General features: G+C 44.4%; 1 protein-coding gene across 1 annotated transcript in view; it reads right to left on the bottom strand.

Moving 5' to 3' along the window:
- Window positions 1–20,396, bottom strand: part of PDZD2 (PDZ domain containing 2) — a 206,213-nt gene that overhangs the window by 138,613 nt on the left and 47,204 nt on the right. Inside the window, 1 exon segment of the mRNA XM_040579769.1 lies at window positions 4,394–5,227. Within this exon segment, the coding sequence (XP_040435703.1) occupies window positions 4,394–4,872 (479 nt within the window). The 5' untranslated portion in view covers window positions 4,873–5,227.

The raw sequence follows: 20,396 nt of genomic DNA, 5'->3' as shown, positions 1-20,396 counted from the left end.
TTAGACGTTCAGTATTGTGCTCTGTAATCAGCTACTAGTGCTTACAGAGAAGCAGGACTGTGTTTGCAATGTCCATATATCACACATATAGGTATGGTTATACTATATATATACACATATGTATACTAGTATATAACTACTAGTAGCATTGGCTTGCTAGGAGGACCAGGATGTTACCTCCATAATGCCTAGCTATCCCGGAGCACAGAGATGTGATGTGCAGCAGCAGTAACCACTCAGGAAAGACCTTGGCTCTGCTGGAAACCCCCAACTTCAGGTAAGGTCAAAGCTTCGCTTTCAGTAGTGGCACATGAAGCTCACTTTCCATTGCCCATCTGATTTCTGAAGGTCTTTCTCAGCATCTTTGAAAATAAACCAATTTCCCTGGTATTTGGCATGCTGTATCTTGTGTGGAGGAATCCTAGCAGCTCCCCCCGGACAGTGGCTTAAGAGGAGAGACTAAGAAAACGCTGTGCAGAGGTATGGCTGTCAAAACACTTCTCTGTTCATTTTTTGGAAGTGACTCCAGGTTGTGGGTTAAAAAACACACTGTTTTTTTCAGTTCTCTAACTGTATTCCCACACGTGGCAATGTTTGGTCATTTTTGGCAACGAGGAACACGATGGTTTGGAGCAGTGGTTGGGTTTCCTCAATGACAAAATTGTAATAATATCTCATGTTTATACCACACTGTCATCACTTGTAATGTATCTTACTTGACTTTCTTCAAAAACAGTTCAAATTTGGAAATATGTTCAGCATGGATTTTAAAGACTAGATGTATATGGTAGCTATGTCCAAGCACTGCAGCTATGCTTGATGAAATTCATAATCAAATATTTGAAACTGAATTACATTCATGACAAAATAATTATTTTGCATTGCTCCCCATGACTTGCTTAATGAAGCCCTGTTCAGTCATGCTCAAGAAATGAAAGATTCATCTGTCATCTGCAGGAATACCAACAGCATCCCTCCAGTAAATGAGTAATAGCCCAAAATGAGAGGAGGAGTTCCAAAATACATAGGAAGTTGTTGTCTCGGGGAGCATAACCCATGTGTTTTGGAGATAGAGTTGTATAGACAGAAGATAAATAAACATGCAGAGTTTTGACTAACCTTTATTCAGTACACCAATAGAGCTCATTTCCCTGCAATTGTGTTTGATAGACACACGCAATTTGCTAACTCTGAAGGGAGTAATAATTTTCCATCAGTCGCTAACATCACCAAAAATGCCACCACCTACATCATTCCTCTTTAGTGTAGTAATACCTTGTTAAGCAAAGAACTTTGATGATTATAATACTGCATAAAGTTTAAATAAAAATAAAAATAAAAAAGAAAAAGAAACATGCTCAGCAATAATCAACCTGTTTCTCCTGTTTACATGGCACTCGTGGAATTTAAATAAATAACTCTTCTTTAAGAAAGTCAGATTCAGCTTTCCTAGCAAGGAGACACAGGTGAGTGATACCCACAGCCAGCTCCTTCAAGAAGTGTCGTGCTGCTCTTCTGCACTGTGTCTGACCCATCATCACTCCATGACCTGAGGACATATGGGCACTGGACCTACACCAGGCAGGTGACAAAACAGGACAATCTGTCCAGGGCTGCCCAATCTGTTATGGCTCCAGCCATCTGCCCCTGTGTCCTCTAGAGGCTGACCACATCCGTAGGACACCCAGCAGAAGGGCTCCATGCCCATACCTCTCCTACCCATTATCCAGTGCATTGGCTTAGCCCCTTGGAACAGGGAGGGTTTGCATGGTGGGATGGAGCTGGAGGTGGTGCCATGGAGCCCAGGGTACATGAGCACACTTCTGCCAATTCTGCTGCAGAGGTGGTAACCCCCAGGAAAGTGGCAGAGGCATGAGACACTCATGCCAACTTCCCCACTGTTACAGAAATAGATCAGGAGATCTCCTAAAATGCAGGTGTGGACAGCACACTCACAGGCAAGATGGGGCTGCCTTGGCACACTTGGCAGGTGAGGAATAAACTTGCAAGCAGTGACTTTGCTTGCCCAATCTAGCCTGGTGCTACAGGAGCTAATGCAGTGTTTTCATTTCACTGACCATGTGCAGGTACACTAAGTACCTCGCACCGCAAATCACAGCACTCACACCCATCTGTATCAACCTGGAATGGTTTTTCACCCAGCCAGAGAATAATTGGGCAGACAGAAATTGTGCCAGGACTACTATCCAGTGTGCTGTCCTGCCCCAGCACCTTGAAGAGCCAAGGGGAAAGGGCTCTGCCACTGCTACCATAGCAGCAATATGGAAATACTCCAGGAATTTTTGAAACAGTCTTCCCAGAAGACAAGCTGACATAGCCTTTCAGCCTACTATAAACCTAGACAGAATTATGTCCCTTCTGAGCACCCCAATGGAGAAACCTATTGAAGGACTCTCAAAGCACCCTGGAGCAGACCAGATGAACGTGAGGTTGGAGCTACCAGCCAGCTCCCTGAGAGGCAAAACCAAGTGCTCCAAACTGAAAGCATCCTCAAGGTCCCAAACTATCATCCATCAACATCACCCCTGTCATCATCACATAGAACGTTAGGCCAGGATGCTTTGGATGCTGAAAATAGATTTTGACTAAGAGATGTCCTAAATTTTGGCCTAAATTGGATGCAGAATATTCTAAAACAGGATCTTATGAACAACACTGGCCCCACACCACCAAAACTCTGCCTTCGTAATGGCCAAAAAAAATCTCAACTAAGGAAAATGGAGTACTTGTTTCTCATTAGCAGCAGTTACAGCTCACTGGTCTAATATCAGAGCTTTCCAAAAGGAAGAAGCCCAAACTGAAGTCTTCGAAGATAGGATAAAAAGAGCAGATATACAAACGTTTTGGACTCTGTTGGTTATTATCTTTCATCTTTTCATTAATAATAAGATAATATTATTGCTGGCCATTGCAAGCAGTTCCCTTGGATTTTAGAAACAGTGACATCTGGCAAAGGGGAAACCAAACAAACTGCTTTTTGCCACAAAACCTCTCAAATTTGGGGGTGCCACTGACTGACACCGCCACAGTACCAATATTTATACAGTCATTGAATTACAGATTTGAAATTACAGAGGGTTGTTATCATGCCTGCAAAACCACAGCCAGGTTGCCCTGCCCAGCACCCCCAGATCAAGGAGTCAATACTTTTATTCTGCCAAGTGGCAGAATCGGGACTGTCAGTCACCCCAACCACTGATGCATTCACTGCCTGTTGGGAGCTGAGGCCATGCAGTTTGCAGGATTATAACTTGCAAGCATCACCCCCCGAGGCCATTGTGGCTTCACAAGCCTGACAGCTAAATCAGCAGATAAATAACCAGTAATTCTTCCCATCAATGCTATATTCTCACTGGATGAATCTGTAAAGATTCAATTCTTCTATGTTTGGTTTTCTTTTTCCAGGATACAGCTTATTTCTGTTAAAACTTGTTATTTCCCCGTTGCAAATCTCACTTGCTGGAGCACTTTCTCAGCTGGTCTAAAATGGCTTATTACTCCCAATGCTCATAAAACATGCTGGATTACCCAGATCAACAGAATTTCCTTTTAAAGAAGAGTGACTTCACTAGCGTTTTGTTTCCAAAACAGTCCCTCCCCAGGATGAACCCCCCTTTGGCAACAGGGGGAGGATTTCATGCCCTCGGGTATGTTGCAACTCCAGATATGAATGGACATTTGCTTCCTCATCTTTAGCAGAGGATGGCTTTGCAAAGGGAAACGTGAACAACTCTGCTGGCCCACAAAGAGCAAAGCTGGGCCACTGACTGATTCTACAGCATGCAGCAGCTGAAATAAAAAAGCAAGAATCATCTGTATCATTGCAAGAACCTTCATTTGAGATTTGATCTCTTAAAGGTTTCAAGTTTTCTGGGACAGGAGACAGAAAAAGAGCAAACACAACAAAATCAAAGGGAATTTATTAAAATTAAGTTTTTCTAGTCTGGAAAACTTTGAAAAAGTCTCAGGCAACAAAAACTTCCCTCAACTCAAATGACTCAACAAAAAGAAGATGGGGAAAAAACCTTTCAGTGTTGCTCATTCTGTGTTCATTTTTACTTAAGAAAACAGTTTTATCTAAACCCAGGAAGACTCCTGTTTTAGTGGAGACCCTCTGATGCTTATAACGTACTGTTCTTCAACACAAAAACCCCTCAAAACTTTCCAGTGGATGTGCAAGTAGCAGACTGAGGGTTTTTTTTGTTTTTTATCCCACGTATTTTCTGCAGACCTTAAGAAAAAAAACAGAGGTCTGTCAGGGACTGGAAATCAGAGGCCAAAACCTCTGCTCTCAGACGTAAACCAGTGCCACCTATGACCCGTGCCACATGCCACAAGAGGCAGCTGCTAGCCGCTGCTCTTCCACCCTTACCTTGCACCAGTCACGTCCACTCCAACCATCAACTGGCCGTTCAGAGAAAGGATCTCATCCTTCAGGCGCACTCTCCCGCACTTTCCGGCTGGGCTGTTTTTCTTCAAGTCCGTCACCCAGATGCACCCAACGTCGAGCACCGGCCCCTTAGGCCCCTTCCTCTTCTTCCCTCCCCGACGCTTCTCCCCATAGTCCCCCAGAGCAGGGATGTTCCCAAAGCTCAACCCAAGAACCTCAGTTTTCCGCATCTCCTGGGCCAGGTACACGGTGCAGATCTCTGTGTCTGATGTCCCACAGCTCCCTGGCTGCAGTTTGCTCTCGTCCACAGAGAAGTTAAGCTGGATGTATTCACTCAGCTTCTGGACAGCCGAGCGGCAGAGCTGCTGCTCGGCCCCCTCAGCCCCCTCCCGACGGCTGTTCTGCAGCCACTGGCACAGGAGGGGGAGGAAGACCCCGGCGTTGTCCTGCGTGATAGGCATCGCTGTCCCTGTGCATCCCCTCACAGCAGCAGCCCTGGTCCCAGATGGCTCCCTGGACCTTGGCTCCACCACCTGCCACAGCCCCCCGCAGCCCCTGGGGCCACACTGGAGTGGGGCTGTGGACCCAAAGCAAGCCCCATCTAATCTCACGGGGACGGTTTTGGGGATCCAACTGACCACAAGCACAGTCGAGGCAGGCTGTGTGGTGCAAAGACGCTGCAGCTGGCCTCACGGAGAGGTTGGTGGATGAAGCAGTGGGGAGCGTCTGTGCCTGTCCGGGTAGACTTGCTGTCGGGACTCCTGCTCCGCCGCAAACAGTGTCTCCTTCCCACCGCAGTCACCACGCCGTCCGGTCCTGTAAGGGGGAAACGCCATGGTTAGAAGTGCCACAAGCACTGCAGGGGTCCCGCAGCCCCAGCCCAGCACCGTGCCCGGGGCAGGAGCCCACGGCCGCAGCCCGGCTCCTCCGGCGATTTGCCGCTTGAGGGCACCAGCTGCTCTCCTCGGCGGGGGAACGGACGGGTCACCGTCAGCCTCTGACCCCCGCGGTGAAACCGGGAGCTGGGGAGCCCTGGGGATGCTCCTGCCACAGCTCCAGTCCTGACACCGAAGCAAAAGACACTCCGACCACACCCACTCCAAGGGCCACCGAAGGGGCATGGCATGTCACCGGGGTCACGGGTGACCGAGGCGGGTCGATGTTGCTCTGCCCTACTCCATGCCGGTGTTTTTGGGCTGAGCTAGGCTTAACCCGGCCACTTCTCTGATTTAGCTCCCCACCAAGCTGCAGGAGGGACGGGCAGGCAGTGGGATCCCTCCTCTGCCTGGCAGGACTAACCCTACCCGCAGGTAAAGCATCTCAGGGGGTGGCTGCCCAGCTCCCTGGGACAAAAGCCGAGCAGGTGAATTCCCCAGTTTCTTGCAATTCAGAGAGGCAGGCACACAGGCAGCCAAGAGGCAGTGAGAGCTGGGGGTTAGCAAGCAAGAGGGCAAGAAAGGATTTTTTCCTAGGATCATTAGGATCTATGAAAAAAGGAAAATCCCTGACGTGAGTCAAGTGCGGTTGACCGGTCCCTTTCTGAGAGCTATTTTCTAACAGCCCACGCTGCTCAGTGAGCTGTGCACCGGGAAGGCAGAAGATGGCAACAGCTTCGAGCTTGCAGCTTGAACGTCTGCTCCTGCAGACATGGATGCAAGGGTTGGGTTAGGCAGAAGAGCTTGTAGCAAGAGCCCGTGACCCCAAGAGCTAAGTATAAGGGGAGACTTTTGCAAAATGATGCCCAAAAGGTGGATCCAAAGTGTTCTGACACCCCCCTGGCTGCATGACACTACCTACCTGGACAGGAGTGAGCCCAAGGAAGCTCAGGTAGGGACAGGGAAAACTCATCAGGGCCATACGTGATGCTCCTAGGAGGACCTCAGCATTTTCACCAACAGGATGATGTTACACCAGCAGCTCAACAGGGGTGGACATCAGCTCAGAAAAGGAGGAACTGGCCCATTGCTTAGTGAGAGGGACTCCTGAGTTAGGCTCAGAGTAGGAGGTGTAGGGGACAAAACCAGAGGAAAGAATAAAGACAGAATCAGCCTGGGCACAGATCTAAAAAGAAGAGGTGATAACACAGTCACAGATTGACCAGGAAATAGGATTAAATTATCTGAATATCTTAGATATCTAATGCAACACCGGTGAATACATTGTTTTTAACACAGAACTTAGGTCTTACTTAAGACCTCAGATTTAATTTAAGACAAAAGTGATGATTTAACTGACTTACTACAACTGGAACTTGTTGTAGTAAGACATAGATCTGGAATACTGATATAAAGACGCATAGCTTATGTATGGACCAGCAGAGAAAAAGTAGAGGCAACATCTCTTGGTATACCAAGCATAAGGTATATACTTGCTCTGAGCTCCAGAACACAGAGGGAGGAATAACTGCTGAATTCTCTGGGTAACAATAAAATTGGGGGGGGGGGGGGGGGGGGGGGGGGAATATGGGAGAAGGCATAATGAACTCCAAACAAAGAAGATTAAATGGATCAGGCTACCTGATAATAACTGACTCAATGGTAATGGGCGAGTACAAACATAGGTATCTGCTAGAAAAAGAAAGCAGCAGGATACAGATTCCTGGTGCCTTTGGAGCAATATTCTCACATAACTGACAGGTCAAGTCATAGGTAAGGAAGTGCCTCCAGAGAAGGGTAAGAAGGTGGAAGGAAACTCATGTAAGAGTGCCTGTGAAATGATGAAATCTGCCATATGCAAGGGACTGGGAACAGCAAAACAGAAATGCCTGGCTTCAGTACATTTAAAAAAGAAAAGAAAAACCTGCTAGGCAAGAATTCATGCAGAAGACTTTAAAGGAAAAAGAAATCAAGGTGAGCTGTAGTTTCTCGAGGAAACAATATTCTGTGCTTAAAAGGCACAGGCACAATAACACCTCAATGCGGAAGAAGGATCAGAAGACTTGGCAGCATCACAAGCCTTTCGTTTACCTCAAAGACAAGAAGAAAGAAGACTAAGAGGTTACTGAGCAGGAGTTATAAATTACTGTGAACACACAGGCAGAAATATTAGAAACATCAGGCATAAAAATGAAATTAAACTTGCAGAAGATTAAAAAAAAATTGTTACCCTTTATATGTGTATTAATACCAAGAAGTCAGTCTGGAAAAGTGTTGCTCAAATAGAGAGAAAGTTATTGAAAAATGACACTGAACAGGGCAATGCGGGTTTGACTTTTGCTTTAGTCCTTGTTAAAATTGCCTGCTGCACACAGGGAATTAGTACAGTTAGTACTATAACACATTATCACTACAAAGGTATACTACCCTCTTCTTTGGCCATTCCAGGGTGAGATCAGTCCTCTGCCCAAGCCACGTTTTTCCAAATCAGTAGGGTAGGAAAAACAACCTTCTAAATTCCCTACAAAACCAGCTGAAGCCATCCCATATACCTCCCTCCTGGTCAACTGAGAGCTCAGACAGGTAAGGTGCTGGAAGTCAGGACAAAGGCAAGCACAGTGCCTGTCTTCAAGAGAAGCAGTGAAAGGATGCTACATCAGTCAGCCTAGCTTCAATCCTCTAAAAAACTCTAAAACAAACACAGAAACAGTTTGCATGTATGTGGAAGATAAAAATATAAGCAGCAGCAGATACAGAAGTGACAATAAAAAAATCAAATCAAATTAATTTCTTTTCATAATGGAGAATTTGTTAGGTGTCATTTATCTGGGATTTATTATAGCTTTTGATACTGTCTCCAACAACTTTCTCATAAATAAACTAGAGAAACACGATTAAATGAGACTACTATAAAGCCCTACCCAGGGAGTAGTTATTAATGATATTCTGTGAACACAGAAGGACACTGTGAGCAGAGCTCTGCTGGATCTATATAGTCTAGTTCTGCTCAGCACATTCATTAGTGACCTGGACGATGAAAGAGAGCACACTTATTAAATCTTGCAGATTACACGAAGCTGGGAGTGACTGCAGACATACTGGAGAACAGGATTAGCATCTAAAATCATCTTGGCAAAAATAAAATGAAATTGTCTAAAAATTAGGATAAAGTTCAGCAAGGACAAGTGCAGAGTGCTACAAAAGGAAAATTACACGTAGATAGAGTTGGCTAGGTGACAAATCTTTGGGAAGAGATGCAGGGTTTGTAGTGAATCATTTGTGTCAATGAAGTCAAGCTGTTGTGCGAAAAAAATTGTCTTTGCCCCAGGATGTGCCAAGAGGGTCAAAGCCTACCAAGTCTATGAAGTATCCGTGTAGCCTCACACAGGGATGGGAAGGTCTCAGCAGCAAAATTTCCCAATTGGACCCAAGTTCTGACATGACTACGAGTCTAGAAAATGTGATTTATTGAGAAATATTCAAGAAATCAGGGCCCGCTAGTCTAAAAAGGACAAAGCAATGCAGGTGGTGTCTGAGAACACAAGCTAAAGTTCCTCATGTACTTACAAATGCCCCGCATTACCAGGAGGAAAAGAGTAGTCTATTCCCCTTGCCTGTGGTGGAGTTATGTATGTGAATCATGTTGGGTAGGTTTAGGTTAGCAATTAGGTAACACTAACGACGATAAAGAATACCAGAGCACTGGAGGTAACTCTCAAGAGACGAGCCTCCATCACCCACGGTCTTCACACTGAGTTAGACAAATACCTGCCTGGAGCAATAATTAGAGCCAATCTCTCTTGGGATGTGGAAGAGAGTAGATCTCTCCATTTTAATCCCTCTTACTTTTCTCCCTTCTGCATCATTTTCTGTCTTAGTGAGAGGTCATACAATGGGTAACATCCAGTGAGTTATGACAAAGACACCCTTGTCATTGCTTCAACAGCAAACATCAGTATAGCTCCCAGTAACCACACAGGGCTCAAAACCATTCAAGCTCTAGAGATGATCAGACCAGGTCACCCTTTAAGCCCCTTTTTGGCCTAATAATTTAAGGAGTTTTGCTCTTCGGTAGTTAATTTTGGCATTGGGTGGACATGTTACAGGCTGCCCTTTGCAAACTATTCCCGGAGCAAATGTGCTGCCCCAGTCTCCAGCCTGGAGAACGTGGGGCTTTTCCAAAACAGCTCACAGTTTAGCTCCATGTTCTCCAAATCTCTGCATTGGCCAAGGGCACAACTTGATGCTGACCTCCACTTCAATCCTGCAGTTAGCTGGGTGGGATGGGGCGTCCAGGGGCACATGCATCCCATGCAAAACTCATCCATAATGCATTCAGCGACATTGCTGGAGGACTGTCCCCCCCCCATGCACACACAACCCTCCAGAGAGAGAAAATGATGACCCACTCCACCATGCTGGAGGCAGGCAGCCTTCAAAACTCCATTCCTTCTCTCTGCAGGAAAAACTGCGGGTTTAGATATGCTGCAGGTTGTCTGTCTATACCTCTGAGCTCACTGCAGAGCCACGGCAGACATTTAAGATAATCATGTAGATAATTATACAGTACTTTCAAGGGATTTGATTTTCTCAAACAAAACCTTCTGGCTTCAGAAAAAAGACTCCTGACAAACATAAATAGGAAATACTCCTTCCAGATGAAACAGGCAGCACAAAACTGAACTGAGCACCTCCCTGCTGAGAGGTGAGAAGAGCAGCTCGGGCTGTCCAATATCCATGGGAGCAAGAAATAAAAAGGTGGGAAATTGTTCATCAAGGGAAAAAATAGAACAACCTGATAAGAATTACAGACTCCACACTAAGAAGAAATTGACTGACTTGACTTCCATCAAAATGGACGTATGAGCCATGGGTGAAAATTTACTGGAGTTACCACCACCTTGTTCACATTCTGTAGGAGACAGACCTGCCAAACCATCCCACTGCCTTGCATGGAGTACAAGACTTGTGTCCAGAAAACTCTGATTTTACGCCCACCCTGGCACTGACACTTGCTTGGAGTGAGCCAGGCCAGCACTGGGAATGGGCAGCCCTGTGGGGACACAAGTCCCCTGTCCTGGGGACAGGAGTCCCTGTTCCTGGGGTCAACTTTCCACTAAAGTGGTTTTGTCCTTGTTGCTCTGGATCCCTCTGGGACTACTGAATCTCACTCTCTGCCCAGTGATTTAATCTTACAGCCTACCTAGGTCTCAGTAAGTGCGCTCTGTTGAGATCTTTTTTGTTTGCAGTTTAAGGGATAAGGTAACTGGAGTAAGATTTTGTAGATAGGATATTGGCAGGCTTGGACCATCTCAACTGGAAAGATACAGAGTCAGAAAAATTCTACTTAATTTTACTGCACTCAACATTGAAAGTGTTTTAGTCCTGATCAATTAGCAGGGTCATGATGGTGCAGAGAGCATGACCACACAGTTTGAGGAGGATCCTCAGAGGGGATGACCCCTTCATGGGCTTTCAGTTTAGAAAGGCCCTCACCATGCTGAGTATTTGTTTTAGGGCTTAGATTTACCCTCGTCTGCTGCAAGAGCCCACAGGTTGCACTCAGAGCCAACCCACAGCACCAGACAGGCACCCTCCTTTGCAGGAAGATGAAACTTGTGGGTCAGATGCTTTCAGAGGATCAAAAAGATGCTGAGGCAAACACCTTGAAAAAACATGGTCCCTTCTCACCCAGCAATGCCAACAGCCCAGGTACCACTTCTCTCCATCCAACCACAGAAACAACCAGCCACTTTGCAGGGCTGCAGCCTGCCCAGCCCAGGTACGTGCCTCTTCCCAAAGATGTACCACCACCCCCTCAGTGAGTGGAGCAGCCTGGTCCCTCCCTGACCAGCCACCAGCCACAAGGATTCTGCTGGGCATCACCAAATCCAGTCCCCATCTATCACAGCAAGTCTTTCACCCTCTACTCAGTAAAAGTCAGCAAATTTTAACTTGAAAAGGATTTACGTCTAATTTATTTTGCTAGAAAGCTGTCCTACTACACTGCATAGTTGGAAATGGTCTGTATTTCAGCTTAAATGTATTCACAATGAGTTTAGACCCACAGATGTGTAGCTTCTACAGCTTTCTGTTCTTCTTGGTGTTTATCAGCTCTTCTCATCTTCATCCCTGAGTATTTACAGCAGAAAAATCAGCCTTTACCTGCCCTTCTTCCACCCAGCACTCTCACATAAGATGTGCTCTCAAAGGCTGAAATACCACCCACGTAAACGAACAGGATATCTTCTCCCTTCCTCAGTGAAAGTTTTTAGTTATAGCTCAGGAAGTAACACAACTTTTTTTTCATCTCCAGCCTTCTAGTTCAAAATACCAAGTTAAACAGAGGTGATATAGGTGAAGAAAGGTTGCTTCTTTTAGGCTTTCTTAAGGCAGAGCTATCTTAAATGATTGCTTACAGAAAACAAAGAGTACTTTCTTTATAATGAGTTGAGGCTGAAACTATCAAAAAGCATATATGGATATTCAGGACATAAACACAACTTTTTTTTCTTTTTTTTTCTGACTAGCTGAGCTTTTTCTTCTTACGTGACCCTCAAAGGAGTGATGTAAAGAGCTCCAATAATCACTTTCTCATAGGGGGAAAAGGAAATACAGAGGGTCATTAAAACATCCCATTACTGATTTTTAAAAGGTGATTTGTGTAAACAGCCAACATGTAGTCCTCCAGAATAACCCTTCTGGCATTTCCAGCCTAGCCTAAACCTCCAGAAAAACGTACATGCCGTTATTCCAAAAATTCCTTTCATCCCTTGAGTGAGATCACTTTATAATTGCTTTAAATGTTATGTTTGACAGATACTGTTAATCTTTTATGTATAGATGAAGGTATCATACTTGTTTTCCTAAAGTCATCTGGGCATTTCAGCACCACAGAAATAAATCCACTACCAGCAAAAGATGTTCATTTACTAATTTCTACTCAAGTGTAGCATTCATTTATTCTACTTTTTAGTTAGCAACTGATAGCAAAAGAAGTAACAATGGGGGGAAAAAACACCTAGGAACTGAATTGAGGTTTTTCACTAGGAGACACAGTATTGCTGAAGGATGGTTTTCCTGTAACAGTCCAAGCTCTGAAATCCTTCAGGACAGTAGCAAATCTGTTTTATTCTGGATTACCCAGTGGTACAAATCAGATCTGGGCACATGGTTATGTTTCTGCTGAATTAGCCAGAGTCATTACAGGTCAGCTTTACGCCAGCCGTAGGAAGACCACTGATATTCAATCTGGCAATAAGAATATAAATCTTACACTGGCAGGCTTTGAGATATTTTGAACAAATTTGAATTGACAGTGAGTTTTGTACCAGTCAGCATTTTGTATCTTACGGCCTCAGTGCTTTCAATCCAGCTGTACAAGTCCTAAACCTGGATTTACCGCACAGTCAAACCACAGCCTCAACACAAGTAACCAAAAGGAATACAGGGACATGCAAACTGGGATTTCTGCTCCTTAACATCAGCTTAATCTGAGCTTGTCACCATGGGCTCCCTTTCTGGCCAAAGGAGAGGAATGTACACTCTTAGGAAATTATCTGACCTGTTGCAGCTCTTGATTTTCAGACTAGATGTGCGACATCTATCAAGTGCACTTTCTGCTCCATTGCCTGAAAAATGTGTGACTAAGTCAAACGGAGATATCTGAATATGATCAGATGGATCCTACTTTAAAACATGTAGTTAACCAGACAAACTGGGCACAGAAAAGATATCTAATACAGTATAACTAAATGAAGGCAGTGGCAAACTCTCTACCAACTCTTGCAGAAAGGTTCCCTGTACTGCTTTCTTAACTGCTTTGATTTTCAGGTATATTATGTAGACTACACCAAAAATCAAAAGACCTGTGCAAACATGGAGATTTCCTAAATCAAACCTAGTAACTGTCAGGATGTTTATAGTATCAACCCAGCAGGCCCTGAGAACAAAGGACAGTTCACCAACAGGACACTGAAATAGTCAAGCATAGAAACGCAAAATTTGTGCAGGAAATGTTACACAATAAAAGGGGCAGAACAGTGAGGTAAAAATCTAGCCTATACTTGGATTTGTTTTGAAAACCTCACTGCCAGTATAACAATGCACACAAACGGCTTTCCATAGGAAGTGTTTGTTTACCAGGTGCTCTCGCAGCATCCAAACACAGGGAGTTAGTAAAATCTTCAGTTAAGGAAATGGGATTGTCCCCATTTTCTAAAGAGGGAATAGAGCTACGAAAAGGTATGCATCCTATACAGCCTCATATGAAGTCTTCCATACGTGGCCCTGCCAGGCACCACATGAGGCACCGTGTCCTCAGGCTAAGCACCAATACTGGCAAAAGACACATGGCATGAGGATGAGCAGCCGTCCTTCCCTTTCACCTTTGCCATCCTACCCACCACCTGCAATGCTCTGCTGTGCAGGGAAGGCAGGGTGAGGCAGTGGGAAGGGAGCCAGGCTCCCCTAATTCCTCCTACCCTCGCCCTGAGCACAAGGTGACAGCAGTGCAACACCAGATGGCTTTCAGTCCAGGAGCAGTTGGTTTAACACCACTGTGAAGTCTACAGAGGCTTCCACTGCTGGCATTACCTCAAAGGCCATTGGGTCTGTCCTCTTCAGCAGCACCGCTCAGAAGAAGCTGCTTCAGTTCTCACGAAACCAACCACTGCCCCTTGGTAGGAGCTGCTTATTACTCCTGGAGCCCTCAAGCTATCCACTGCCTCCTCTATCTTTATTTCTATGTCCATACAACATAAGTGAGCTCATGCAAAGAGATGCATCTCCAAAACGTATTGTGTGACATGATACTATAATTCATGGTTCATGATATCCTGGAAAGTAGTTCCACTGGACCAGGAACACAATGGGATTTTACTGTTGTCACTAAATACTATTCACCTATTCACTGTAAACAGGTGAATGCTGAAAAAACACCTGCTGTACATTATCGGTTTACAGTAAAACGTGGAAGCGTGGTGTTGCACAAAGGCTCCAGCTCCCGCACCAAGGTCAGGCAGTGCGAACCCTTCCCTCACTGCATGCCACTGCAGTCTTGCCTACATTCAAGTGGCTGTCATCCTCTGGGGACAGCAAAGGGATGGCTTTCAGGACAGTGAGGCAATCATGCAGGTGGCTTTGGTCTGAAAGCAGGGAAGGACAAAGCCAGTTGTGTTGCACATGGTAAGAAAACACTGAGCCAGGGCCATGGTGATGCAGCTTCGCAGTTTTAGGTCTTTTGTGCATTAAACAACAACTAGGCTGTTTGACCTGCTCTGCTTGGTAAGGAAACCTTCCAAGCATACTTTTCAACCTGCCAAAGCTGCTGTGGTGTGAGAGAAGATTCAGGGACAGACACAGTGAGCTTTTAAAATAGGCAGACTGCCTGGCTTTAACCAATGGACTGTATTTTCCGCCATCGTTCAGATGAATTAAAAAGAAGACGGCAGGGAAGGAAGCATCCATCTGGCCATCCATTATTAATGAGAGGATCAAATCTAAAACCCTATCTGATACTGATACAGAAGCCTTTTTGTACGATGAAATTATTCTCTTTAGTCCTGACCCTCTTTTTACACAAACTGTCTCCAGCAGCCAGCCTCTTCTTCAAGTTCAGGTCAGGTGGAACGCAGGAAAAGCTTTGCAATTTCTAAATGACTCTTTAAAGCTTTCCAATATTCTTTTACATGTAATGTACTTTTAGTACTGAAGGAAGATAGACTTGCCTTTTTGCATTTATTTTGACCAGAATGAAATGCCTGTTTTAAAGACAAGACTTAAAATCAGCTAATTCTCACATGATCTAATGTCCCAGACTGTATCAAATCAAATGTCTATAGCTGTCAGATAGTTAAAAATACCTACCTACGAGCCCTTAAAGGCTACTCAACTTTGTAGCAGAACAGAAAAGGCTTGCTTAGGGAAACAAGGTATTGCAAGCTTGTTGAATGACAGGAGAGCTATGTTTAAAGTGTTTCTTGAAGAACGGCGCCCATGCAATTCTGCAGTCATTCGGCATCCTCTGTACACCACCATGCCTAATTATCCTTTGGATCTCTTCCACCTGCTGAACAGTTCAGAGCTGGTGCTGGGAAGCACCACTGTGAATGTTCAGGTTATTCAGAATTTGTTTCTGACATCATTTATAGAAGCAAAAACCTGGAGTAACATAATTAAAGTCAACAACGCTTTTCTGGATTTACTTTACAGTTGTGTAATCACAGTGGAATCTAATTTTAAGTATGCAAATTCCTAGAAACATCTCCTTACCAAGTTTCAAAATAGCACAGGTGTCTCGCACACACATATGCACACAGAGAACTAGGCAAAATGACAAGCATGTAAGTAACAGACTTAACATTTACATTTAGGCACCTAAACAAATGACCCAGTTTTCAAAAGCCTTCACTAATGTCACCTACTCCTGTATGACCTTGGAATAAGCATTCATCTACCTACACCTTGATAGCCTCAACTCCAAATTTCTCAGTTGCAAAGCTTTCTGAAGAGAAGGACTGAGCCTCCACATAACGTTCTGAACACTCCTATAGGAATTTACTGCACACTCCAGTTCTTTTTGAGAACAACGGTTACATAAAATAAGAGAAAAAAAGAAGGCTTTGTAGATCTGTAATTACTTTTAAATGCTTCCACTTTTCTCAAGACCTTCTTGTGGGAAAGACCTCTTCAATAATTATTCATAAAACAAGAAAATGCAAATAATATGTTAAGTTTGGACCGCATTGTCTGCAGGAGTCATGAATCCAGAATTAGAAACAAACCACAAATGTCTGATGTTCTAAGACTGCAACTCTATATTAAAAAACCAAATGTGCTTAACAAATTGTTTAAATTAAATTTTGATACACACAAGAAAACATACAGCTTAAAGCTGTGCCAGCTGAATACAGTTGGAAGATGGACTGATGTGATTTTACTGTGTTACTGGAAAGGTCACAATTTAAAAAAAGAAAGAAGGAAAAAAGAAGCTGTTTTCTATTATCTCTTAACTCTGCATTAAGACAAGCAAAATTATTATTATTATTACCAGATTTAACAAGACATATTTCCATATCACTATTCCTAAAACCCATTAATCAACTCTGATTTGACCTGAGCATTGGAAATAATTATCAGCCCACTGTGAGTGCTCCCAAGCAACTGTGCCAAGCAGAGCTTAAGAAGGGACTTTCAAAGATCCTTCCTATCTCAGTTTTCCCAGATCTCGTAACACTGCTCACTTACTTATCCAATGGCCTCCTCCACTTCCCAGTATACTGCATCTCCTTTAAACCTAATGGTGTTCAGATAACAATTAACATCTCTATCACCAATATCTACCTGGAGGCAGTAACTGCATTTGCCTTCAGCACTACATAGGCACACTTCACTCATTCTCCATGAAGGGTCAATTTAGCTGTGTGAAGCACTTTGACACGTTGTCAGAGCTCAGCTTCCCTCCCTACAGCCCTGACAGGCAAGCAAGAGCACACGTGAAGCCAGCTACCCATCACTATCTTAGGGAGTGCATCTCTGAAACCAGGACACCACCTCAACCACAGTCAGCAGTATGGTGCACTTGAAATGCAGAATTTCCACAGCTGGATGGTCAGTCTCTGCACTCTTAAGTTTTAGTTTAGCTCCTATTCCCGCTCTCAAGTCAATGCAGATGTTTTTTGTGGCGACAAGGGCTCATCTGTGACCTCTGAAGGACACAAGCCACTGAACCATAACCCTGCTATTCCTGCCTCTGTCCTCTTAACCTCCGGCTGAACTACAGCAGCCTCCCAAAGCATGCACGCCAAACTGCATTTTTCTTTCCCAAATTGAAGGTTAACCCTGCTAGTAGAAGCTCACTGGAAGCAACGAGCTGTCACCTCTCAGAGACAAGATGCTGCTGATGCTGATGCTGACCACAGCATCCATTCCCTTCTGTGGCCAGACCTCTCGGGGCAGCAATTCTGGAGCCTCAAACCACCGCAGTCAGCGGGAGTGAACACACTGCGTTCAGCTGCCTTAACAACACCAAGGACGTAAGCAGCGCTCACCAAGAAAGCCAGCGTGACACCAGCCTAAGCCTCCTTTGATGTTCCTCAGGCAATGTGCAATCGTGCTTTTGGAGGTGGCCAAATTTTATGGCTGCTTTTGAGGTTTCACACAACCAAACTGAGGATGGTCCTCTGGTTCCAGCAACAGCTGAACAGGGTAAAACACTGCAGCCTTTGGCCCAGTTCCTCGCAGGTTTTTTGGCTGATTGAAAATTATCTATTAAAAAAAGAGGAGTGATTGCAGGCTAGAGATAGAGCAAGTTCAGCTTGTTGGAATGTAAGGGGCTTTCCTATGTTTTTGGCAATTATTAAGTATTTTCTGACAAGACTGTAGGACCTACACCCAACCAGCAGAGCATGTGCTCCCAGGATAACTTCAGGAGGTGCTTGCCTCCTGGAAGTCTCCTCACAAGCTTCAGCAGGGGCCAGATGCCACAACCCAGATACACACTGTGCAGACATCGACATCACTCTTCAAGGACCCCTGTACCACTGTGGACTGGTTAGGAGACTAATTTTTTTAATAGTCACACTACATATGATCCCTCTTAACCTTCACACAGTCTGGGGCAAAGGTTTCAAGTACAGAAGTCACTGTCTTAGTACTTCTCATGTATCTCTTTGGTGCTTTAAAAGGCTTCAGTGCTGAATTGTGCACCAATTAAAAATACATAAATAAATGTTATGTCTATAAATAATGATCTAATCACATGGGACAGATCTATCTATAATGATCTAATAACGTGCTTTATCTAATCACACGGTTTTATGCAGTCATCGTCTCTGCAAAGACAGGAAGCAAAGCCTGGAAAGCAAAGACTTGTCTTTGGGTGTTTTAAATATTCAAGTTTCTGAGCCAGTGCTCTCATTGGGCTGAAAGAACAAATGAGCGAGTCCATTCAGAGCAAACACACATAATAATCTTTACGGATGGTAAAGATACATACACCACTGGTATATTAACCATACACTGAATTTACAGAAGCAACATACACACTTTCTTGTACTACGCTGTTCAGATGTGTGTAACAGCAAATCATATTTAAAAGAAGCTAGGCAGGCTTTCAGACACAGGCCAAAGATTTAAGAACATGCAACAAGCTGACTCCCCCACACAAACTCTCATCATAATCATTCTCTTTAATGGGATATAATCACTAAAACAAAAAGACACAAAACAGAACCACCACACCCCCTTGTTTTTCGCCAAAACCTTCTACTGTTAAGTCAGCCTCATTTAAACCAAATAGACTTTTTAACACTAAAAAAAGTGCTAGTGCAATCTTGGACTCAAATATTACAAATTAAATATATGGGTTTGGTTTTTTCAAGAAAAAATCAAGAGCCGTGTAGGCAAAAATCTGGTTATTGAACCCTGAAGTACTCATCCTTCAAACGCTTAAGCAGCTATGCAATATTGCCTGTATCAACAGATTTACAATACATCTCTTTTGTCATGTGCTTAGAAATACTCTGGGGATCAGGAGCTTAAATATGTATATGTTTTTACCAGAATATTCCCAAAGACTGTATGGTATATATTCACTATTCAACATGTATTTCAGCACTAGAAAATCCAGCCCACCTCTTCATATCTGAAAACCCTTTTCTTAAACACTTGCAGCTTGAAAGTCATCACAACATCCCAAGCAAGACATTAAGGCGCTGCCAAAGCGAGGGATTTGATAGCCATACCACTGCACTACGTATCTAAGCAAAAAAATCTGACTCAGTGCAGAGATGATTAATGTTTCATTATAAGCAACCCGCAGACAGGGAAGACCCAGCACCAAGAAGGAAAACAACACAGAGAAGGAAACACTCTGAAACTGCTGGAAGAACTGCTCTTCCCAAGCAGGAAAGCTCACCAGGAGTTGTCAGCAAGCATTGAAACCCAGCAGCCAGAGCATGATGAAGTGTTGTTCTTTCCACCCAGCATCAGACGGAGCAGGTATATGCCCTTCCCTGCTTTGCTAGCCCCATGTTCTCCTGTTCTGGCAAAAAGTGAGCACAGACCTGAATAAAGAGCGGCTCTTTTCAAATAGTTGCTAGCATGGTCCAGTATGTGCAGGGTGGGTGAGGAAATGAGGAGCAGGGTGTCACACACAGCTTTAAAAATGCTGCATAAAACCTAAGCAGCCCCCTCCTTCAAAACGAAAAAAGGAGAACAGGTGACAAACTCAGAAACAACCATCTGCACGCTGATGGCAGTGGGGGGCAGAAGTAGATTTGCTCCACTGAGCCTGATCCACCCTTGGAGGTGCAGATGGAAGGCATAGTAGCCTCTGTTCCTCTCTTGATTATTCGGTCATCTTCAAAGATCTTCCTATACTGGCTCAAAACCCAGTGGAAACCCCAACGTGTGGAGGGAATTCCCCAGGGAGGAGAGGTGAGAGCACTGCGGAGACCCCGCACCATCCCTGCTCTCCCAGGTGCCCCAAGCAAACCTGCCGCTGCTGGAGATCAGTCTGTCTCCGAGCTCCAGCCAGGCGCTAAAGCAGGACTGTAACACCTCAAACTCAAACTAATGATGTGGTGGCACCAAGAAACCATGTGGCAGCAGCCTCAAAATGAGCTGGGCTGACCCCTTCAACACCAACCTCTGGTGGACATAGTCTTCTTCTGTCTGTCTTCAACTACTTTTCTTCCATTAATTCTACCAGCAAATGCCAGGCTCCCTTGAGGTTACTGCATTACTTCATATTTTGTCTGACAACTGACGATACCCAGGGCAGGAGCCCCCCTGCAGCTGCGCTGCGTGGAGAGGGACAGAGACATGTCACAATCCAAACCTCACCCCTGAAATGATTTCATAGGGAAAGATGTCGAATGACACTGCAAAAGTCAAATCAGAAATCCTGTTTAGAAATTGCAATCAGACCAGAACTCTTACTACCTGGAAAAGGGAATTCTCCTTTAATTCCCTTCTTTATTTTTATTTTTACCAGAGCCAGAAGAGCTCTTGCATGAACTTCTGTTGTTGCAAAGCATAGAAACTCAATTATCTTCCTATCATCTGGAAAACAGCAATACAATGATCTTGTAACTCTGGGTTTTATC

This window comes from Falco naumanni, chromosome Z (genome assembly GCF_017639655.2).
Source record: "Falco naumanni isolate bFalNau1 chromosome Z, bFalNau1.pat, whole genome shotgun sequence".
Taxonomy (NCBI): Eukaryota; Metazoa; Chordata; class Aves; order Falconiformes; family Falconidae; genus Falco; species Falco naumanni.
Note: the sequence above shows the minus strand (reverse complement) of the source record. Positions and strands in the feature narration are given on the sequence as shown.